The sequence below is a fragment of the Malaclemys terrapin genome, chromosome 17, assembly GCF_027887155.1.
Source record: "Malaclemys terrapin pileata isolate rMalTer1 chromosome 17, rMalTer1.hap1, whole genome shotgun sequence".
NCBI classification, from domain to species: Eukaryota; Metazoa; Chordata; order Testudines; family Emydidae; genus Malaclemys; species Malaclemys terrapin.
Window position 1 is genome coordinate 12740303 of NC_071521.1, and position 24126 is coordinate 12764428.

The 24126-nt window shown below is 47.9% G+C and overlaps 1 protein-coding gene across 3 annotated transcripts; it reads left to right on the forward strand.

Moving 5' to 3' along the window:
- The first annotated feature begins 304 nt into the window (after positions 1–304).
- CRAT (carnitine O-acetyltransferase) lies at positions 305–23829 on the forward strand. Of its 3 annotated transcripts, XM_054007378.1 has the most exons (16): positions 305–541; positions 4575–4735; positions 6306–6569; positions 7189–7307; positions 9552–9605; positions 12970–13135; positions 14424–14598; positions 15168–15346; positions 16371–16471; positions 17082–17201; positions 17735–17857; positions 18501–18636; positions 19742–19804; positions 20309–20446; positions 21058–21269; positions 22433–23829. In XM_054007378.1, the coding sequence occupies exons 2-16, from the start codon at positions 4706–4708 to the stop codon at positions 22446–22448; spliced, it is 1896 nt and encodes a 631-aa protein (XP_053863353.1). In that variant the 5' UTR covers positions 305–541; positions 4575–4705; the 3' UTR covers positions 22449–23829. The 3 variants fall into 3 exon arrangements, with proteins under 3 accessions (XP_053863353.1, XP_053863352.1, XP_053863354.1); XM_054007377.1 differs by lacking the exon at positions 4575–4735; XM_054007379.1 differs by lacking the exons at positions 4575–4735; positions 22433–23829 and having other exon boundaries at positions 21058–21714.
- The last annotated feature ends 297 nt before the right edge of the window (positions 23830–24126 follow it).

Here is a 24126-nt window from a genome sequence, read left to right on the forward strand (position 1 = left end):
GCAGGGGCTGTCATAACCTCTGGGAGTCAGCCCAGAGGGGGACATGTACACATTCCTTGGAATGGACACTCCTCTCTGCAAGCACAAGTTCCAGCTGTCAGAGCCATTCCCTCTGTTGATCTCTTCTCCCTACCTCAACCCCTGAGAGACAAAGCGAGAAAGAGGGGGGAGATGCCTGCACTAGTTCAGGCAAGGGATCTGCTGTCATCAGAGAGCTATGCGGAGGAGGGCCTTGCCCCTCACAAAGATGGTAGCGCCTCTGCTTATTGGCTCTTGCAGAGGAGGGATGTGCCCCTCACAAAGATGGCTGCTCTGCTGTGCCCTCCCTTAACGGCTGCTGAGCCAGGGAAGGCCGTGTGTGCTTGTTACGCTGTATCTGGGCTGCTGCTGCTGAAGTTACACTGTAGCTGACTGTCCCTGTGTCTTGCAAGATCAAGGCCGGCGCTGCTGTGTTTACAGGACTTTGCTCACTCAGGACAGTGGCTGGTAGCCAGGGTGGTGCATGCACGGGGCTATGCTGGCCTTCATAGCAAGGAGCATGGTAAGTAAGAGCTTGATCCCTGCTTTGCAGGCTGGTTTAATGTTCATAGCAAGGAGGAAGGGGGGCGAGGGTGGGGGTAGCTTTCCCTGCTTTGAACAACCTTGGGACAGTGACCCATGGCCTTATCTAGTGGTGTCTGATATGGTCTTGTGAGGATGAGACCAGGGCTTCTAGAGTCTCTGAGAAACTGGCAGAGTTGGGAGAAACCTGAAAGTTTTTTTGCTCAGGGAGATTTGAGGGGGCAGTGAGATAAATGTCCGGCGCTGACTTTATGGGACTGGTGAGGGAGGATGAGGGGGGAGAAGATCTGGCTTGTACCAATGCAGCTGTAGTGTAATTTTCTTGTAGGATGTAAAAATGTTTTGCAAGAAAGATCATTCAAAATTAGAGGGTGTGGGGGAGGATTACTGCTAGGCATAACTCTCAGCTAAAGGACAGGGATTTCCTTTCGATGCATAGTAATTTCAGTAAGGGGATGGGATGGTCTTGGCCAGTTGCTAGGATCACTCTTTGAGTTTGACACAGTCCGTGAAAGGCTGCGAATATTGTTCCGCTTGAGAATTTTGATTTTATAATGTTTTTTCCCCTGGTGTCTGTTGCCAACAAAACATCTCCTAGGTCTTCCCCTGGGCTGGGAGCAACCTTTGTCAGTTTGCAGAACTTGATTATGTGCCTTTATCAACTCAAGCTTTTGCCAAGAGCTAGGTTACTGATTCATTCATCCTTTCACCTGGACACCGCCCTCTTGGTTTGCTTGGAAACTGATAGCAGGGCTGATATGTACCTGCCAGTGTTTTTTTTTTTTTTTTTTTTTTTAACTGATTAAGAAAATATTCACATATTCCAGGAGGAATATGTCAGTGAAATCTTCTGCATTTGCTCCACTATGTACTTTAACTGGACTCTTTCCTTTCATTTTGGAATCTTGAACTCATGCCTATAGTAGCTGCATCATTCAGCCAAAGTTTGCTTAAAGTTCTCCACGTACGACGTAGGGGAGAAGTGCTGCAAATTGACTTCTACTCATGACATTGCTGAACATTCCAGTGCAAAGGACTACATGGTTCTGTTTGGGTTATAGCTGCTGCTAGCAGGATTCTCATAGGCTTCCCTCAGTTACAACTGTATCATACTACTGTTTACTAAACCATGCAAAAGACATGTGCTTCTATCAGATCCTGGTCATGCTCCCTGAAGCGGCTATGAAATGGCTTTTGTCAGTTTTATGCCAACACTTAGACCATTTTCAATATCAGATGAAGGGGAACTGTGGTTGAAAATCATTCTCGGCATCAGTTCCATTTCCTAATGTAGTCAAGGCTCGAAGGAAGTGGGTACCTTTAGCAGTGGGGTGCCTTTAATAAATCTCTTTCCACACCAGTAAGGGGGAAATTATATTATAACCTTGCTGTCAGGATCACTGTTGAAACTAGCATGGTTTGAGCCATAGTTGACAGAGCTCAGGAGAATTGCGGATTTTTTTTTGTTCACCTGCTGCAAGAATCCCCTTTTCTCCACATCACAGCTGTGCTGCCTGTCCCAGGACTCATGGGCTCTGTGATTTTTAATTTTTCTTTAAAAATATCCATATCATCTGACACTTTGCATGTGGCTGGGTGGATGTGATGGTAACAAGTGAATCAGACATTACTTAGACCTTCCTTGTGACTCCAAACCCACAAGTGTTGCTAAGTGAAATCCTGAATAGGACATGAAAGGCCAGTCTACATGGCAAAGCCTACACAAGGACTCTGATTAACAGGTTGGTTTGGTTTGTGGGGATGGAACCAAACTAATACAACCCCCTACTTTAAAGTAAACCAATTAACATGTAATAGGGCCGTGTCATGAGTCTGGCCTTGGGAGAGAAGTAACTTATGTAGCAAAGCTAGAACAAGGTTTGGCACAGAACACACATGAGACGGAGCCATAGGGCGGTCCATGAATTCCCTGTAGATATATGCATTGATGGAGGGTCACCTGGTATGTGTGGATTGCCTCCCTTCCTCGTGTGGAAAGGAGAGTCAGCGGTCTACTGACTGCTCCTATGTTCCTGATTTGTTCACTGGGATCTCAGTACGTGCCTGGTAGATACTGGCACTAAAATGAACAAGTAAGGGCTGGTTGGGGTAATATCCAGATGTGATGCTCAGATTTTGAGTTTGTGTGGGTGTGATATTTTATTTATTTATTTTTCTTTTTCACCTTTTCACTGCGATCCATCCATGACTTTTTTTTCTTTTTAATAAAACCCCCAAACAAACAAACAAACAAAAATAGCTCTTTCATGGTGTTTCTTACTGGAATATTGTTGTATAAAAGTTTGATTGTTTGTAGGACTGCTCATTTATTACACCTCTACCCCGATATAATGCTGTCCTCGGCAGCCAAAAAATCTTACCGCGTTATAGGTGAAACCGCGTTATATTGAACTTGCTTTGATCCGCCGGAGTGCGCAGCCCCGCCTCCCCGGAGCACTGCTTTACCGCGTTATATCCGAATTCGTGTTATATCGGGTCGCGTTATATTGGGGTAGAGGTGTAATTACATTAAGTTAAACACATGCTGTTAAGACTGGAAGAGACTGATATTCATCTTATTATTTTTCTTTATGTCTGGAATGCCCATGTAACGTTATTGTTGTGAGATGTTTTCTAATGACAAACAAAGTTGCCAACAGCCCAGAACTCATGATGTACAATGCTATAATGCTAAATTAGTGTGCATGTGACTCTGGACACTGGTTATAGGATACGGCCTCAGTAGGCTGTTGGTTCAACGCCAGCCCAGGGAGTGAGGTCTGGGCCTTGCCTTGGTCCTGCACTCCAGCCAGGGAGTGGGGTCGGGGCTTGCCCCGCTCCGCACGGCTCCCAAGAAGCATCTGGCATGACCCCTCTCCGTCTCCTATGTAGTATGCGCAGACAGGGCCAGGTGGCTCTGCACGCTGCCCCATCTGCAGGCACTGCCCCTGCAGCTCTCATTGGCCGCAGTTCCTGGCCAAGGGGAGCTGCAGGGGTGGCGCCTACGGATGGGGCAGCGCGCAGAGCCGCCTGGCTGCACCTCGCAGCCGGAGGGGGGACATGCTTCTGGTAAGTGCCGCCCATAGCCTTCACCCCTGAGCCTCCCCTCTGCCCCCCCCCCCCCCCCGCATCCCAATCCCCTGCCACAGTCCTCCGAACCCATTAGTCCCAGTCCAGAGCATCCTCCTGCACCCCAAACCCCTCATCACCGGCCCCACCCCAGAGCCTGCATCCCCAGCTGGAGCCCTCACACCCATACCCCAGCCCCCTGCCCCAGCCCCAGCCCCGATCCCTTTCCCACCTTCCAAATCCCTCAGTCCCAGCCAGGAGCTCCTTCCAGCACCCCAAACCCCTCATCCCCAGCCCCACCCCTGAGCCTGCATCCAAACCCGGAGCCCCCTCCCGCACCCTGAACTACTATTTTCTGGCCCCACCCCAGGGCCCGCACCCCCAGCCAGAGCCCTCACCCCCTCCTGCACACCTACCCCCAATTTCGTGAGCGTTCATGGCCCGCCATACAATTTCCATACCCCGATGTGGCCCTCAGGCCAAAAAATTTGCCCACCCCTGATCTAGCTCCTGGCGGACAACCGTTCACATCAGGAACACTGCCATTGCAGTGGCCACCCCCGTTGGCAGTGTGTGCGGAGAGGGAAAAGCCCTGAATAGACCATGGAGATTGGATTCCCCTTTCATCAGTACAGACGCTCCCTCCTGATCAGCTTGTTGGAGGAAGCTCCCACAGCTGCCTGCTACCCACACAACCTGTGCATAGACCACCGGGCTCGTCTCTCTCCAGAACTCTCAGCTGGGCCCCCTACCCCAGCCCTGAAATAAACAGGAAAACGACCCAGTTGCAGGGGGTGGAGTACGGAAGCGATTTCAAGCGCCTGCTGTCACTGAGGTCAAGGGAAATATTGGAAAAGTGTCTTGCCAGCACATGGGAGGTGGTTTGCTGCCCCTCCCACACAACTGCTCGCATTGCAATATCTGGTCTTTTGTTTTCTCAACAGAATAGTGCAGTCAGATGACAAAGGTTGCTAAGTGTGTGACTCCCTGTGTATACCATAGAACAGGGTAAGATTAGAGAGGAAGTCTGAGGCAGAGGGAGTGAGAGTTGTACAGAGTTTTCCTCATTCCACCCATGGAGAGGAAGCAGCAGCAGTCAGAGAAGGTAAAGTATGGTACACTATCATTCAACTCTGCAGGTTAACCCCTTCCTTCCTCTTCAACCCTGCACTCTTTCTTCCGGCTTCAGGGATTAGTTTTTTCTTTTAACCTTCCCAGAGATCTTGATCTCTCCAGGCTGCCAGATCCTGCAAGGAGCCAAGCACTTTCTTTGAGGGAGTGAGCACCATGCAGGAGGTGATTGGCACCTTGCAGAATTGGACCCTTTGTGCTTCTCTGCACTTGACCCTGGGGTAGGGATAGCTCAGTGGTTTGAGCATTGGCCTGCTAAACCCAGAGTTGTGAGTTCAATCCTTGAGGGGGCCATTTTGGGATCTGGGGCAAAAATCTGTCTGGGGATTGGGTCTGCTTTGAGCAGGGGGTTGGACTAGATGACCTCCTGAGGTCCCTTCCAACTCTGGTATTCTATGATTCTATGAAAACCCTCCCTCAATTGCTTCTTAGTCCAAAGGGCATGTTCTAGCCGGTATTGTTTCCCTCCAATCCATAGTCAGAAGTCCCTAGCAAGGAATTTTAAACCACTGGGAGGGAATGAAACAGGAGGGAAAGTGGGGGAAGAGGGCACGGAAAACAGGATTTAAATCCTCGTTAACAGAACCCTGTTAACATCTTCCTGTTGGGGCAGGAATTTATCAAAGTTTTGAGGAAGGGATGGCGAGTGCACTTCTCCTGTTCAAAATCTGGTATTGCTCTTTGCTCTCTTCATGTTCTTTTTCTCTGCCCAAAGAAACTGTCACAGCACGTATTCCCCATGGAAGCTTTTATTGCCAAAACTATCCTAGCCTGTCCCCCATGAGCCTCTCTGAGTCACCCACAATTTCCCCCTTCTTGAAAAACTTCTCCCTATATTTCCCCCCCCTCCCCCTCTCCCTCCCTCCACTTTGCACCTTCCAGTCTCCCGCTGAGCAGGGCTGGATGGGAATAATTTTTGGACCTACCTCTTCTGACGTGAGCAACTGGGGTTGCTGATGACCCGAGAGGCTTGGTGATCCCATAGCCAAGCTCCTTTTGTCACCAGAATGTCCAGCTCCACAGTTGGGCTTCCAGTTATGATTTTTTAATGATTTTGCACTTTCATTTCCTGGGTGGGGGTTGGTAACCCTGATCCAGTTCCAACTTGGCTAAATTCCTCCAGCAGTTTCAGTTGGCTACAGGATTCCTCTTCACTTCCTATCCTAAACTGTTGTGTAGCGCATTGCCCGCAGCTATGTCCTACCTCAGAGATGGCTGCATTTCATTAGTGGATGAAACAGTCCCTGTGTACATTCCTTACCTACTGTATAGTTGTAGGGGATAGTCTGAGACATAGTCCCATTAATGTTTGTAAAGTGCTAGGAGATCTTCAGAGGGAAGATACTAGAGAAGGGCAAATGTGTTGTTATCCCAGTGGCAATTCCTTTAGTCGATAAATGTCTGGTGTTTGGGCTTTGAGCGCTCTGCTCCTGATGTTGAGGCTTCCATGTGTTGTCAGGGACAGGGAACTCAATGTATCTGAGCTGCTGATTCCTCTTGCGCTGCAAGGAAGATTGTCTGGATGTGTGCTCTGTGGTTTGCAGGCAAAGCCATCTGGCTGGTTGAAGCCGGTGGCCTTGGGGAAGTTCACAGGCAGATACTTAGCCCACCAGGAGGGACTGCCGCATCTGCCGGTGCCGCCCCTTCAGCAGACCCTGGATCGCTACCTGTTGGCTCTGCAGCCCATCATCAGCGAGGAGGAATGGACCCACACCAAGGGGCTGGTGGATGAGTTCCGGAAACCAGGCGGCGTTGGGGAAAGGCTGCAGAAGGGTCTGGAGAGGAGAGCCAGGAAAACTGAGAACTGGGTATGTGGGTGCTACGTCCATGAGTCCTGGTCAGTGGAGGAGAGGATGGAGGCAGGTTCTGAGCCAAGTCCTGTAAGGGCTATCACTGTCCTGGTTTCCAAGCCAGTGGTTCCCAGCCACTGGCACCTGTGCTTTTCTGACTGGTAATCCAGGCTCCCCCCCCCCCACGTCTGTGCTGAGACCTAGTGCGCACGCATTGCTGCCCGTCTCTCTCTCTCCGCTGTGTGTACAGTGCTGTCCAAGCCCCATGCTGAGCTGAGGCACATGCAGCTGAATGGGAAGTCACTCGCTGCTACAGCTAAAGTCTTAGTCCTTTAAAATGATAGTTGCCCCCAGAAGGTTGGGAAAGCCCACTGCTCCAATCCCCGGAGCACCAACCCCACCCTACCCAATCCCACAAGCCCCCTGCTCTACCTAGTCTGTAAAATGCCTGAAAAACCATCCCATGACCCAAATCTCACAATCTTCTCCACTTGCAAAGGATTGTGGGATATGGGGTGTTGCAGGATGGTCTTCCAGCCGTTTTGTGGGGTACGGACCACTTACGCTTGCCAAGTGGGCATCCTGTTCTTTGCAATCCAGAGCCCCCATTCTCGCATGCTTCCTGTTTCTGTCCCAGCTCTCTGACTGGTGGCTGAAGACGGCTTACCTTGAATACCGCCTGCCGGTTGTGGTTCACTCCAGCCCCGGCGTGGTTTTACCTAAACAGGATTTTCTGGATCAGCAAGGCCAGCTCAGGTAAAGGCCGTTCTGGTTTTTCTTCCCCAAAGTTTCAGATGTGATTAGTTGGACTGCTGGGGAGTTGGGTTGGATTGGTGGGAGGAGGTGAGTTCTAGCAAGTCTCACCCAGCCTACATGACTGCTAGCCATGGGGAGGCTCACAGCTACTTCAGTTGCAGTCTCTCCCAGCAGGAAGCATTGTAGGGAACAAGGTAAGAGTGCTGGCTATAGGGAGGCTGAGGGCTTCTCCCAGCAGGATTCCCTCAAAAGGGAAAGATGGAAGAGGAAAGATGATCCAGTGGTTAGAGGAGAAGGCTGGGACTTAGAAGACCTAGATTAAATTCCCTGCTCTGCCACTAACTTCCTTTGTGACCTTGGGCAAATTATTTAAGTCTCTGTGTCTCAGTTCCCCACCTGTCAAATGGGGATAATTGCACTTCCCTGCGGGGGGGGGAGAGGAGGGGCAGGAGGATAAATACAGATTGTGAGGCACTCCGATACTACGGTGACAGGAACCATACAAAGTACCTAAGATACTTTAGGAGACCCTAAATTTGACTTTAGATTCTGCAGGCTTGGGGGAAGAGTCAGACGACTGCATGAATTAGGTTACTCAGCTAATGCTGTGTGTGTCTGCAGATTCATTCAGACTCTGTGCATTTGCAGAGGGCTTCCCACGATTCTGTCATCAGTTGCACAAGTCAAATCCACAGCTGCTGTCTGTCTCCAGTGTGTTTCTTTCCCTGACTCAAGCTCTGTATGCAACTGAACACTGTCAGTTCGTGTGTTTCCCTTCTGCTAATTCATGTTGCAGATGCTGTGTTTTGAAGTCATTCCCACACACATGAAATTGATTCTCTCACCCGCTTTGGAGCCTGCTGCTGATTTTAGTCCCTGGTTTTAGCTCTTTGTTTTCATGCATGTGACGCTTTGTCTTAGATTTGGGTTCGGCTGTGGGAAGTCCAGGCTCTGTGGATGCAAAGCCGTAGCATTGACCTTTATACAGGGTTCCCTTTTCCACATTTACCCATCATCACCTGCTCCTGTCATCAGTCTGTCTTCTGGCTGGGTTAAAAATATCAGCCAACCAGAGAAGTGTGTGTGTGAGAGAGAGAAATAAGAGTGAAAGAATCCTCCCTCCCTGTCTGATGCAAGGTCTTGTATACTCATTTGGCCAGATCTGTCCCAGCCCACTGAGGGGGAAGGATGTCTTAAAGAGACAGTGTAAGGGGTAAAAATCCTATTTTAAAAACCTTTCCGTATATTATTGACTGATATTTATTAAAATCAGTGTTGCCAACTCTCCTGATACTTGGTACTGTATTTTACTTGAAAACTGCTCAGAAACACAGAATCCAACTTCCTTTTATCTCATGACTTTTGATGGGGCCTGACTTATAATTTTTGAATGCTTGGGCATTGCAGTGCTGCACTTTAAAAAGAAAACAAAACAACTACCTTACTGTCATGCCCTTTACTCTCTGTGTTCTTCTCTGCTTTGAAAATGAAAGGATAGTTGGCTTTACTTTTGGTTCTAGTCAGTTTCACTTTCTCAGGCGCAAAATGCAGCGAAGTGTGTTTTCAGACACTACAAGGGAATACACAGTGGGGGCTTTTGTGGGGGCGGGGGGAGAAGGAGGGTTGTTTCTAAAAGCTTTCTCCATTGGATCTTTTGTGGAAATGTTTCTTTCAGTTTCCATTTTTTTCAAAATTCAGCTGCAGAGCAGCTCCAAGATGACATGGTGGTTAAACCTGCCTGAGCCTCTTCTAGGCTAGCCAAGCCTTTTTTACTGTCCTTGGAGCTCAGGTACTAGTGCAAGTTGTGCAACAACAGGAGACCTTAGTGTGATGTCCTGCTCTGTGCCTCTGTTCCCCTCACACACCCTTGTCTGTCTTGTCTATTTTAACTCTTCAGGGCAGGGTCCTTCTCTTGTTGTGTGTGCCCAGTGTGCAGCGGAAGGGAGCCCCAATCTTCGTTGGAGCCTCTCGGTGGTACAGCCACACAAATTCTAAAAAAAACCTGAGCTGGGTCAGTGAACAAAAAGTGTTTCATTGGCGCTACCCAGCTAACCCAAACCACAGCCATAGTTGGCCCGGGCTCAAGGTATTAGGAACTCGCTGTGTTCTGCTGTCCCCAAAGCCCGGCATTCTCTCAGCAGAGGGGGTGAAATCCAAAACACTGTTCTTTCTAGGGGTCAGGATTTCAGAAGTCCCAAATGTTCTGATTTGTATCTCTCTGGTCGTTATGTTTGGTTTTTCCAGGTTTGCTGCCAAGCTGATCGAGGGCATCCTGGATTTCAAGACCATGATTGACAAGTGAGTTAGATGCAGTGTTGTTGTAGCTGTGGTGGTTGCCATATATTAGAAAGACAAGGTGGGTGAGGTCAGATCTTTTATTGGATCAACTTCTGTTGGTGAGAGAGACAAGCTTCCGAGTTTACACAGAGCTCTTCTTCTGTTAGAGGCATTTCTGGCACATTGAAATGTCCCTGTTGCCTTTAGTTAGGGATGCCCAGGTCAAAAGTTTCTCTCTCTCTCTCTCTCAAAGGGAAACTGTCAAGATAAAAATCCATATATCTAAAGAATAGCGCCTCTAATAAGTGTAGCTGACAACAGCCAGGGTCACTGGCACTGACAGGACTGTAGAAAAGCAAACTGACTTTCCCTTTTTATGCTCTTTATTTACTTCTGCCTCTTACTCCACCTGGCTAGGGAAATAAGCTTGGTCTGTTCTGCTTCTTGGGTCTCATGTAATGATGTTTAGAGTTCAAAGCTGCAGTGTCACAAAAACTTTTCCCTTCACATGGTGTTTTCTGAGAGGCTCTTATGAATTTAGGGAATTTAGCCTGACTGAAGCCCTGCAGACTCACAGCCTTAATTTATCCACAGAACTGGTCCAGCTCAGGCAGTAAGAACACACAAGCTTCCAATGTGTTTCAGCTCCCCACCTGCAGGGGCATTCTCTATGGTTCTCAACCTTTTTACCATTGTGGGCTACATATGCTGCTGTCTATCTATGTGTTGTGTGGGCTGCAACCACACAGGGGCGGCTCCAGGCACCAGCAAAGAAAGCAGGTGCTTGGGGCGGCACCTCCGGGTCTTTGGCGGCAATTTGGCGGCGGGTCCCTCACTCCCTCCCTTCTTGCCGCCGAAGAATGAAGCCGTGCGGCTGAGCTGCTGCTGAAGTGCCGCTGATCGCGGCTTTGGCCTGGTCCACACTAACCCCCCACTTCGGTCTAAGGTACGCAAATTCAGCTACGTTAATAACGTAGCTGAATTCGAAGTACCTTAGTCTGAACTTACTGCGGGTCCAGACGTGGCAGGGAGGCTCCCCCGTCGATGCCGCGTACTCCTCTCGCCGAGCTGGAGTACCGGCGTCGACGGCGAGCACTTCCGGGATCGATTGCCTGCCGCCGGACCCGGAGGTAAGTGTAGACGTATCCTTTATCTCTCTCCTCTCCCGTCCACCCCCACCTCACCGCTTAGTGCGGCAAAAAGGCTGGCGCCGTCCCTGCATCCACACAAAATATATTCTAACACTGCATGGCCCTGCGGCTGTCATATGGGCTGGAGTTGTGTGCTGATTGGGCCGCAAGCGGCCTGCAGGTTGAGAACCACTGGGTGAGAGTGGAGTCCAGTCCCCCACGCCCCAGTCCTTGGTCTCTAAGATGCAGCTGCCAACAAAGGCCTTGTCTGAACTAGGCTTGCAGGTATGATATTAGCAGGTTAGCTAACACATTGGAGAAGCCTAGTGCAGATCAAGCACACCGCTTTTAACACATGCTAAACCAGTCACTTTAAAGCCCAGGGGGAGCCCTGACTTTAACCCAACCAGGTTAGCATGTGTTAAAAGCAGTGTGCCTGCAAGCCTGAGTCAGCTGACATGGAACAGCCCTGTCTGTCCTGCCGGTCTTTTAGCCCTGGATAGACGTACCCAAGGGGAATCGTCGAGTGGATGTGTTTCTAGTGGGGTCCCACAGGGATTTGTTCTTGGCCCTGTGCTATTTAGGTATTTTTATCATTGACCTGAAAGAAAAAAATATAAAATCATCACTGATAACATTTGTAGATGACACAAAAATTGGGGGAGTGGTGAATAATAAAGAGGACAGATCACTGATTCAGAGCAATCTGGATCACTTGGCAAACAGGGTGCAAGCAAACAGTATGTGTTTTAATACAGCTAAATGTGAATGTGTACAGGAACAAAGAATGTAGGCCATACTTACAGGAGATGGGGCTCTATCCTGGGAAACCCTGATTCTGAAAAAGATTTTGGGGTTGTGGTGGATAATCAGCTAAACATGAGCTCCTAGTGTAACATTGTGGCCAAAGGGGCTAATGTGATCCTTGGATGCATACATGGGCATCTTGGGTAGGAGCAGAGAGATTATTTTATCTCTGTATTTGGCACTGGTTCAACCGCTGCTGGAATCCTGTGTCCAGTGGGAAAGGGTTCAGAGAAGAGCCATAAGATTAAAGAGTTAGAAAATCTACCTTATAGTGATAGACTCAAGGAGCTCAATCTATTTAGCTTAACAAAGAGAAGGTTAAGGGATGACTTGATTACCGTGGATAAGTACCTGACTGGAGAATAAATATTTAATAATGGGCTCTTCAGTCTAACAGAGAAAGGTATAACATGATTCAGGGGCTGGAAGCTAGACAAATTCAGCCTAGAAATAAGGTGTCAGTTTCTAATGGTGAGAGTAACTGACCATTGGAGCAATTTACCAAGAGTTGTGGTGGATTCTCCATCTCTGACCATTTTTAAATGAATATTCAATGTTTTTCTAAAAGATCTGCTCTAGAATTATTTCAGGGACATTCTCTGGCTTGTGTTATACAGCAGGACAGACTAGATGATCACAATGGTCCCTTCTGGCCTTGGGAGTCTATGAACTGAGACCCACCACACAAAGAATCAGATGGCGACAACTAATGGTCACTCCAGACAGAGGCCTGGATTTGAACCTGTGTCCTGTAACCCGCTGCTAATCCCCTTGAAACAATAGGTCTAAATTCCATGCATCTTTCAGTATAACAGGCCTCAACTCCTGTTGGCCTGATGTTGCAAAGTACAATGGGCTGCCGGGTAGGTCCATGGGTCTGTTTCTTCCCATACTAGCAGATGTGGCGAAAAGGACCTTGCCCCTACATAAAACAAAAGCCAGCTAAGGTACATGCTAGGTAGCCTCTGCTCGGAGAGTTGGTGGGGATGATCAGCCCCCAGTGGAGGAGACTTCTAATATCCACATCTTTTAGGGCTTGTACACACTAGCATTTATTTCAGTATAACTTAAAAGCCGTCCCCTTGAGCGATGTAAGTTACACCAACCTAAGCGCCAGTGTGGACAGTGCTATGTCCATGGGACAAGCTCTCCTGCTGGCAGAGCTACTGCCACCCGGGAGGCGGAGTAATTATGCCAATGGGAGAGCTCTTTCCCATGGGCATGGAGCGTCTGCACTAGCAGGGCTAGTGGTGCAGCGCCATCAGTACAGCTGCACCCCTGTAGTGATTCTAGTGTAGACTGGCCCTTAGTATCTCACTGGAGCAGCCGTGATAGGGCAGTGGATATGGGGAGAGCATGCCAGGTGTGGATTGCTGGAAGGCAGGCATTCTGATGGCTGTTTTCTTCCCTCTCCCGCCCTGCTCCCTCTCTTCTGTGCACGTTTCCAGTGAGACCCTGCCAGTGGAATACCTGGGTGGGAAACCTCTTTGCATGAACCAGTACTACCAGATCCTCTCGTCCTGTCGCATCCCAGGCCCGAAGCACGACTCCGTTGTGAACTACGCCAAAGGAAAAAAGCCGCCCTCGCACATCACTGTGGTTCACAACTTCCAGGTACAGCAGTGCCTCGGCTTAGTGGAAGTCTTAGGAAGGCCGGGTTATTCTTTTGGATTTGCCAAGGAAGAGAAATAAGCAAAAAGGCTCTGAGTACAAGGTTCACCTCCCCAGGGAACCAGTCCCACTCCCCCTGAAGTCAGTTGCAGGTTTGCCATTAACTGGGAGCAGGATTGAGCCTCATGGCGAGGACTGCAGTGTGGGTGAGCTGTATGTGAGTGCTCCATTCCCACATCTCTCTCCCTCCTAGTTCCAGTCCCTGAAAGTTCAGTCTCCTGCTGTGGGTTTGGAGCTAGAAATTGCTGGTTGGGGAGGTGGGGGGGGGGGGATAATGGACCCAACAATCATGGCTAGGGCCCTACCAAATTCATGGTCCATTTTGGTCAATTTCATGGTCATCGGATTTAAAAAATCTTAAATTTAATGAGTTCAGGTATTTAAATCTGAAATTTCACGGTGTTGTAATTTTAGGGGTCTTGACCCAAAAAGGATTGTGTGGGGTGGGGGGTCGCAAGGTTATTGTAGAGGGGGGGTTTGCGGTACTGCTACCCTTACTTCTGTGCTGCTGCCTTCAGAGCTGGGTGCCCAGCCAACAGCCGCCGCTCTCTGGCTGCCTAGCTCTGAAGGCAGCGCAGAAGTAAGGGTGGCTTCTACCACAACCCCCCTAAAATAACCTTGTGACCCCCTGCAACTCCCTTTTGAGTCAGCACCCCCAATTTGAGAATGCTGGTCTCCTCTGTGAAATCTGGTCTGTTGCTTTTGCCCTGTACTGACCAGATTTCATGGGGGGGGGGGGAGACCAGATTTCATGATCCGTGACACATTTTTCATGGCCGTGAATTTGGTAGGGCCCTAGTCATGGTCAAGTCTCAGAAATTGTAGAACCTGGAAGGTGTTACGAGAAGAGTGTTTTCCTCTGTCTGTCTTAATTATCTGGCCCTCATTACTGCAGTATCCAAGAACCTGATCATCTTTAACATATTTGTCCTCACAACATCTCTGAGAGCTAGGGAAGTGCTATTACCCCATTTTATGGATGGGAAACTGAGGCACCAATAGGTTGTCATTTGCCCCAGGTCTCTCAGGAAGCTGGTGGCATAACAGGGAATTGAACCTGGGTCTCCCAGCTCCCAGGCTATGGCCTAATTACTGGGCCATCCTTCCTCTCCACCTACCAATCGTCAGCCCCTTATCTGAGCCCTCAGCATTGCTCTTGCCTCCTGGATGAGGCTGTTGTCAGTCTGTGTGACTGGCTGCTATAAATCCTTCGTCTCTCCCTCATTCCCAGTTCTTTGAGCTGGATGTTTACAGCAGCGATGGGAGCCCCCTCACCACCGATCAGATCTTCATCCAGCTGGAGAAGATCTGGAACACCTCCCTCCAAACAAACAAGGAGCCAATTGGGATCCTCACCACCAACCACCGAAACAGCTGGGCCAAGGCCTACAACCACCTCATCAAAGGTCTGTCCTGCCCCGCCCATGTGGCTCACCATGCTGGAAACTGCTGCCCTCTATGCAGTGCTATGCGCCCTGGGCTTCTCCCTCCTTTACGAGCCCTCTGCAAGTAGACACTGACCAGATAACTGGGCTTTCTAACAGTCTGAGTGTGGGAGTATTTATCCAGCTGGGTTGTGTCCAGATTAAACCCATTGCAAAGCATTGTTATTTCTGTTTAAACACCCTGTTCTCTAAGTATTCAAGGTTTGCTCCAGGACAGAGCTGAAATTTTGGACTATTTCACCCCCAAAATGGATGAAATCCAATAACCCAGCTAAAAAAAAACCAGTGGGCTGTTACAAGTTAGAAGGAGCATCCCTATGAGGCTCACAGCTTCCAATCTGTTACAGCCATGCAGCCCATAGCTTCAACACTCGAATCCCACTGCAGCATGATCAAGAGATGCTTCCTGACAAAGGGAGTCAGGGCACCGAGTGCCATCAACCTGCTCTCCTGACTTTTATCCTCCCTCCAATTAAATGAAGTTTTTCAACCCACTTCCATCATCTTCCACTTTTTCCCCCCCTTCTCAGACAAAACCAACAAGGAATCAGTGCGTTCAATCGAGAAGAGCATTTTCACCGTCTGCCTGGATTCACCCATTCCTCGGGTGTCTGACGACATCTACAAGAGCCGGGTGGCAGCTCAGATGCTGCACGGTGGAGGCAGTCGCTGGAACAGTGGGAACCGATGGTTTGACAAAACCCTTCAGGTGGGTGCTGGTGTTTTTGAGAAACTAAAGGCACGGGTCTGGGGGAGACAAACTTCCTGAAACTGGAACGTCCCCTGAATCATTCAGTAGGAGACTTTTCCCAGATCAAAAGGGGCATGGGAAGTGAGAAGAGCAAGGGGTTGATGCCAACAGCATAAGGGCCTGTGGGGTTGGTGGAGAATGTTGGGGATTCTCTCCCGCAATCAAACAAGTTCTCACTCTCCTGCTAGGTCCACTGAGCTCTCATTGTTTCCTAGGTTCGTGGCAGCATTTGCTCAATGCAGCCAAGCTATTCTTTGTATTACTCCTGAATTAACTATCTGCTTGCAGTGTACAATGACTTGTCTGTTTGGAGGCTGACCAAGCCTAACAAGGTCTGTTTCTTGTATTTCACATGGGATTGTTGCTCTCCCTGTTTGTTTGCCAGAAGCTAACCTGCTTCTTTCAGGCATCTGTCAACATCTCTTCAATCCCCATCTCCCTTCAGCTGTATAATGGTACCATTCAAGGACCGCATCCTCCATTAGGAGGCTATCTCCGGGCCTTTCAGGGGGATGTAGCCCATGCTCTGACAGGACTCTTCTTATAATCCTGACATTTTGGGTTATTCAGCTTCTGCTTGGCATTACTTGTTTACAGGGCAATGCCAAGTTCTTCTAGCTTTGCAATTAACCAAAGTTTGCATGGAACTGGTAGGGGGGGTGTTACATGGAACTCCAAGGAAATCAAACCCTTTGAAGCTGTATCATACTGCAGGGTACACTGGCCTCTCTGATGCATATTCTGTCAGTGGGACCATCTTCCATCTGCCTTATTGAATATAATGATGATACCAAATCCTCCTAGCCTTGGTTGTGGAGTTTCTTCCTTCTGGGAGCTGGGTGATGACTTTGCGGGTTACCATGCACTGATGGGGCTGAGGTCTTCTCCAGCACATAGTAATGAGATGTTGAGACCTCTCTTGGGCTGGTGCTGGCACTGTAGAGGAGGCCTCTCTTCACTGCCTTTTTGGTTTCCCTGGCAGTTTATCGTTGCTGAGGACGGCTCCTGTGGCCTGGTGTATGAGCACGCTCCCTCGGAGGGCCCGCCCATCGTTGCCCTTCTGGATCACATCGTGGAGTACACGTGAGGCTTGCTCACTTGTCTCTGAGTCAGACGTGGCTCTGACCGTCCATCCACAGTAAAGCTCCCCTTCACCAGCTCATTTCCCCCCTCCCGCCCCAGGCATCTGTTTTGGAGGCGCTTTAATAGTGTCTCAAGTTAGGTACTGCAGCTCTTGTAGCAATGACCAGGGATTAGCCACCTGCTGAGAATGGTAAACTTTGCTGCGGCTTGAACTCTCCAGAGAAGCCACGGCTTACGTTTAATATGGCTGTCGGGTGGCAGAACGTTTGCTCCTGATGGAATCCATAGGACATTTTTTTAAAGGGTTTGAAGGGCATTAGACCTGTAATCTCTTGGTGAAGGAATCACTATGAACCAAACTTCTGCGTTTGTTCTCCTAGTTTTTCACCAGATGCAGACGTGGAGAGAGCAGCTGTCAAGTCCGTAAGGCTGAAGTTTGGGACAGAGGGCTTTGCAGTGTATGACAGACTCAAAATGTCATAGTCAGGGATTTACACCATGTTCACTACAGCGGGATCTGAGTCTGTCTACTGGGCACCAGAATCCTATAGGCCAAAGGGCTGGAGAGAGAGGTCTGGCTAAATGGTTTCAGTGCTGTTTCTCTGTGCAGGAAGAAACCACAGCTGGTGAGATCACCCATGATTCCTCTGCCAATGCCCAAGAAGCTGCGGTTTAACATCACCCCAGAAATCAAGAATGACATAGAGAAGGCGAAGCAGAACCTCAACATGTGAGTAAAGCGGGTGGGAGAGCTCAGTGAGTGAGCAAAAGAATAATCTATGTGCCCAGTTGGAGAGCTGGGTGGCAAAGAAAATGGCAGTGCACTCTTCGGGAAGCCTGCCCAGTGTCTTGTCGGGCATAAACTATACTGTATGAGGCTGAAAAGGGCATTGCTGAGCCTCCCCCTGACAGGTGATTGCTGTACTGAAAGGGGACTTAACTGCTTATTCATCCCAATCTATTTATGGAGAGGGATGTCTCTGATCAGGAACCTGACCTGCTGTACTGGATCAAGCCACTGGGCCAAGTAATGTGGGATCCTATCTCCAGCAGTGGGAAAATCCCTTGCAGCTAACCAGCTGCACAGTGCTTCACGTGGTGCATCAAGTTACTGAGGTTGAGCTCATTGTGAAAAGATCGGGTGGGGCAGATCCCTTTGTCCTCATGCAGATTTGGTCCGAGCAGATTGATGTCTCTGGGATGCACAAAAGCTCTTCGCGAGGAACATCCTGAAGAATTTCTCTTCTCCTTCTCTCTCTGCAGAATGGTGCAAGATCTGGACATCAAGGTGATGGTCTTTCACCACTTTGGGAAAAACTTCCCCAAGTCGGAGAAGATAAGTCCAGATGCGTTTATTCAGATAGCCCTGCAGCTGGCTTATTATAGGTAAGGAGCAGACTGCGGGCAGTTAGCTTTCCAGCCCCCATATCTCCCTTCTAAAGAGCCTCAGGGAATTCTTACCCTGCTCCACAAAACTGCTGACTAGAGGTCAACACCAAACCCAACTAGCTGGGCTTGGAAAAAGAACCGCAAACACCACTGGGCTACAGGGTGGTGAGCTATTGCAATAGCCCACTCTTTTGCTAGGCCTCCATGTGGGAGGGTTAGAGGTCAATGGCTGATGGATCTACAGCTATGTGCAGACATCTGAAATCCTGCCCTTTTCCCCATGCAATGGAACAGCACTGGTTCTGCTCTGTGTAGGGCCCTTCGTGGTCACAAGATTGTGGGCAAGGAGTGGGCAAGATTAGCCCCTCCAAGAGCAATGCATGAAATACCAGTAGAGGGGGGTCAGTCAGCTAGGGATGCAGCTTGATCCACGTAATTACCATTTCTTCTGATCTTTCTCATCCTTCCTGCATGGAATTTACTCTTCCCTGGGAGGTGGGGAGGATGCAAGGGAGAAATACAACAGCTGTATCTGCATACTTCGGACCAGAAATTCACCTGCAAAGGATAAGATTTGCATAGCCCTTTTGTGTCAAGGACAATTCTTCCTCTGTGGCTGCTTCTCCTCCCCATCTTTCAGGATGTATGGCCAGGTCTGTGCTACATATGAGAGTGCCTCACTGAGGATGTTCCGCCTGGGTCGAACAGACACCATCCGCTCTGCCTCCGTGGACTCTCTGAAGTTTGTGCAGGCAATGGACAACCCTAGCAAGCAGGTGAGAGTTCCAACAGATGAAGTGAATTAACATCACCCCAAAGAAAAGGGAGAAGTACTTTTCAACTCACCCCAGAAGGGTGGCATCTGTATCCTCTGGTCTCAGCCAAAAACTGCATCTGATCTGAGGTTGTTTTAAGGTACAATCTGGAGTACATGATTACAAATCTTGGGTCTCATTCAGCTTTCTTTTTACAGCTCTGTAAATCCAAGGTGAGTGTTTCTAATCGTATATCACGTGACAGGGCCTGACTGGTTAGACATTCAGACTAAAGTACTAGATTATTGGACCTGAAGGTTCTCCATGTATCATTCAGAAGGTCATTTCCTCATTTTGGTTTTGACCTATGAACTTTGGATAATATACAGGAAAACAAATGTACTGTTTTGGGGAGTAGATTTGCTAGAATATGTTTAAATTAATAGGGATAAACACAGTTAGTAGAATGCATTAACTCCTAAAATTTTAAATTAACTATAGCAGTTTTTCTGGATGGGGAGTTGTACAAATAAGGAAACAAGCTCCCAACTACACAGTATAGTGTCTGGGGTGTCCCAAACTTGGAGACACAGAGACACGATTGGTTCCAAGCATGTCCAGATTCAGAGAGAGGACTTGTGATTCTAAATATTCAGGACTCATTTCAGTCCTTCCATGAAAAAGATAGGGACTCTGGTTCTTTTAGAAGACAAAGAATCGAGACTAGAACCTAGCAAGTGATGAAAGTCAGTTCACTGGGGATGGAGTTCTGAGTCAGAGTTCAGCTGCTTGCTGTGGGCTGTAGAACCTCTGTAGTGATCCCCTTGCAAAGACTTGCCTCCTTTGGTTGCAGAATTATCCTTCCGTCATCTAAATTGTCCCACTGATATCTCCGCTTCCAACAGTTCTAGGATAAAGGGCCACGACTGGTAGTTCCTATGGAATCACTTAAGGATAGAGTCTCGTGAGCTGGAAGGGAAGAGAAATAACTCAGCCAGACAATATGATCTAAGTTAACAATAGCTTGAAGCAGACACCTGCTGGGGCAGAAGTGCCATCCTGCAGGCGAGCTACTGCAATCACTGGGCAGCACACTTTTAACGTCCATTCCATGTCTTCTCCTTAGAACCAGGAGAAGGTGGAACTGCTGAGGAGAGCTACGCAGGCACACAGAGCTTACACAGATCTGGTGAGTGTCCCATACAGCTCCAAGGCTGGGACTGTGCAGAGGTAAGCCAGGTGCTGCTGGAAGAAAAATTCCAACTTATGGTGCTAGGCATATAAGCCAGCCTGTTAATGCCAGTTAATGCTTTGGAGCCCTGATTGTACTCTTCCTCTTTGCACCGTTCCTTCAGTATCCCTGGTGACTGGGGGCAAAGGAGAAAGCTACAGACTTGATTTTCTATGCTCTGAAGAATTCCTATTCTTCCCATCACCAGGGTCTGTAGATGCCAGGGTTACACAGGGGGAGGGGGGTGGGTGGGTTAAAATCACAGGGTCCCATCCTGAGATGTTACAGGGTTTGCTTCAGTTCCATCTGTTTGTCAAATGTTGCTCTTAACGGACTGTTTGGTTTTTTTTCTTTCTACTTTAAATTTAAGAGGATTTTTAAGATCTGATTTCAGACTGAAGATAGTGCTGATTTTTGTTTCCCTGCCTCTCCGGTCTCTTATCCAGAGTCTCTTCCTTTCAGGCAATAAAGGGGAATGCAATAGACCGTCATCTGCTAGGCATGAAGCTTCAAGCCATTGAGGATCTAGTGAGCATGCCGGAACTGTTCATGGATACAGCCTATGCCGTTGCCATGCACTTCAACCTCTCAACCAGCCAGGTAAGAAGTGGCTGACCAACATGAGAGTGCTGCAATCATTCTTTCTCCCTTTCTTCTTCACATTCCTCCACCACCCCCTTCCTTTAGGAACTGCTCTGCATAGGTGCCATAGGAATCTAGCCCCACAACAAACTGAGCTGGACCTTTAAAGAGGTTGTGAGGTGAATCTGAAGACTGACTTTACAATTGCTAGAGCCATTCTAACAGATTATCTTCTTCACCCCAGGCTGGACACTGCATTGCCAGGTAGATACCAAGTGCCTGTGGTAATGAGGAGGCACTGCCTGCAACAATGTAACAGCAGCAGTATTGCATGAGGCTTATTGTCCTTATGAGTCTACTTCAGTGGATAACTGCTCCTCCGCAAGTCTCTTCAGAGGGTGATATGAAGCACTAGCACAGTGCTGGGGAATAGCAGAAACAATTGGTTTATTTGTTTATTTATAAAGCATCCACAGTGTGTACTAGGAGCTGAACAGATGGGTCTGAATATCATGCTCCTGCCCTGGAGAACTTACCTGGGGTGGTAGTTGGGAGTAATCCATTCGATTTACCCTCCCCAACAGCTTTTGTGATCTTCTGCCTCTTTTTGTTTTTGTTTCCCATCGCAGGTCCCAGCAAAGACGGATTGTGTGATGTGCTTTGGTCCAGTGGTTCCAGATGGCTATGGAGTCTGCTATAACCCCATGGATGACCACATCAACTTTGCAATGTCGGCGTACAACAGCTGTGCCGAAACCAATGCAGCCCGCCTAGCACATTACCTGGAGAAGGCGCTACTGGACATGCGTCTCCTGCTCCAATCCACTCCCAAATCAAAATTGTAAGAAATGAACCTGCTTCACAGCTCCTAAGCTTTAGGAGCTGTCCCATGTGCACAGGAAGCTCCCAGCTCTCCAAAAACTGGGCAACAGGAGATGGGCTCATGGCACACATTTCCTTGCAGAGAAGTTAAGGAGTGGTAATCTCCAGCTATCAGACTACAAGGTGAAAGGAAGCATTGCCTTATTCCAAGCTAGAACTGACAGAGATCCTTTCCCACAATGTGCAAAGTGCACCTTTCTTCCCTTGAAGGGATACTGGAGCGACATCTTTTTATTGAATTTACAGTGGAAAGAACATAGAAAGCACATTCTTCACCCCATCCTTCACTCTTCATCCACTAGGGGGAGTATTCTCCTGGCTGAGTAGGTCTGAGGCCACTTGGCTCTTTCTGCTGGCTCAGGCTTTTGAGGGGTTGGGAATATCTCTTTTGGGCCATGCTATGCCTCCCAAAGTGGTGTCATGCTATGCCTCCCAAAGTGGTGTCATTAGTGCCATTGAACTTTGGGGTGGGGGGATAAATGCCGTAAATCGGAGGAAATCCAGTACTGTTAGGATGTATTGTGCTGCTTTTCTAGAAATGTTTTTCTAACATAACCTTGCTAGGGGACTGGTCTTTGTGTGCTTTCCACAGCTAGGAATGTTCCCTTCCCCATCCTTCTAACACCTGGGTCTTCCCTTTTCCTGCACTTTCTCCACCAACTGTGAAACACCATTGCTACAATTGGACTCACTTCCCCTACTCTGGCCTTTTTTGTGTGTTTTAAGCATAAAGTGATGGATTGCTGGTGGGTCTCTATCTCAGAGCTTGAGGCTCTTCAAGTTGAGCCTCTTTGGCTTTCTTGTGTTGCTTCTACTAAACACATGCATTTTAATTGATTTTTTTTAATTGTGCAGGCTCTGCTGGCCTTGACTTTATGCACTTACATATTCTGTGGTGGGGAGGGATGATATAGACCTTGATGTTGTTTGCAGAACCTGTCCTCTTCATTCTGCCCCTTCTCTTTCAAATGGGAAAAAAAGATGGGAACCATGTTGACCTTGGTTACTTTCAAACTGAAATATCATGCACTGCTTTCTATGCTGCATTTATTTTAGTCTAAGGAGATGCTGCATAAGTAACTTAATGAGCCCTTCTAATCAAGTTTCCAAAAATGTTTCCAGACTGCATAGGTGGTGATGTATGTTGGAATTGAAGAAAAAAGGCTGCAGCATGACACTTCTCCCTTGCTGTATGTTATCTACTCCTACCAAGCTTGTGGTTCCTCTAAAATAAGGGAGGTAGTGAAGAAAGCACAGGAGTCTACTCTAGAATGTATAGACTATGTCTGTTCATTGCCCCCCAACAACCGCCTTTTCCATAGGAATCCGACAGCGCTTCTTCAGCAGAACCTGGTTTCTTCTTGCCTTAATGTTATTTATAGCCATGGTGATTTATAATTTCCCTCTTTCGTGGAATATAGTCACGTCTGTGTTGGTTTGATTGAACCTTTAGAAAGGAAGGAATTATATATTTATAAATGTGCAATTTAAAAAATATTGTGACACAATAAGAAAGGAATATAAAACCGCCAATATCTTTCCTAGGGCAGCATGTGAAACCATAGACCTACTGCCATTAGAGAAGGTGGTGCATTGTTTGCCCCCACCGATGCTATTCCTGCAGTGAGATAACGGTAGTTCTGCAAGCCCAGCCGTGTGGGTGCTGAACCAAGGAATAGCTTGAGTTTGTAGTCTGTTTTATCACATGAACACTTGTCCATATCACAAAGCCACCCAACCAGTTGGGTCATTGCTGCTTTTCTAGTGTTGGGCCTCGAGAGCATTCCCAATCAAGGTGCCTTGGTAGAGGGGTGTGACCAATTTGAAGTACGTTCATCCTACTATTATTGAAAACCTCTCTTTTATGAGCACTTACTCACCCCATCTCACTTTTTAATTGATGCAAACCTGCTCTCAGTTGTTTTAAATTCAAATTCCACCCTGCAACTAAATAATGAGGGGAAAGCTTTACTGAAACTCACCTTACAGCTAACGATTGTACAAATCTCCATTAAAAAAATTTAAGTTTAAAAAATATTATAAATGGAATGAGATGGTTAGAAAGCAACGGGAGCATGTAACGCAAAGCTCTGAGCACAAACACACCTGCTCTAGCTATCTAATTCTTCCACAATGAACAAGACAAAGTTACAAGAGGCCACCCAAAATCTTAATCTGTATTAATATTTATTATATGTAATGAGTACTTACATAACCATTTAAGAGACTGCAACCTTCTGGAATGAATTGGAATGGGTAAGGTCTTGCTGGGATTAAAAAAAAAAAAAAACACTACTTTTTATGGAGGCTTTTATTCTGGAAGAGATTCCTTTAGTCAGAGACAAAGTAAACTTTTTTTTTCCTCCCTATATGTAATGAGTCAATATAGTGCCTGCTGATAACTGATGTTACCCTACTGTGGTCTGTGGCCAGGGGGCCAAAGACCAAGTGCCTTCAACCACGATATCGCTACATATTGGCATGTCTTATTATTACAAGGTAATTTCAGAAACTAAGAACTCTCTACTTCTCTCTTATTGAAGGGGGGGGAAGAATCACTCAAAGGCAAGTGCCCACTGAAAAGGATCAGATGGAAGTGCACTCTATTAATGGAAAACACAGGGGATGGGTCTGATTTTAATCTTAAGTCAGATATAAAGCTGGAGATCCCATTGGCTTGCAGTGGCATTTCTCCAGCTGTGGCACTGAGGTCTTTATGTGCCATGCATAGGGAAACACAAAAGATTCTTATCTGGCTTGTGCATTCTCTCTTCAGGATTAAGAGGGGAGCTGCTTTATTACAACTGTTTACAGGG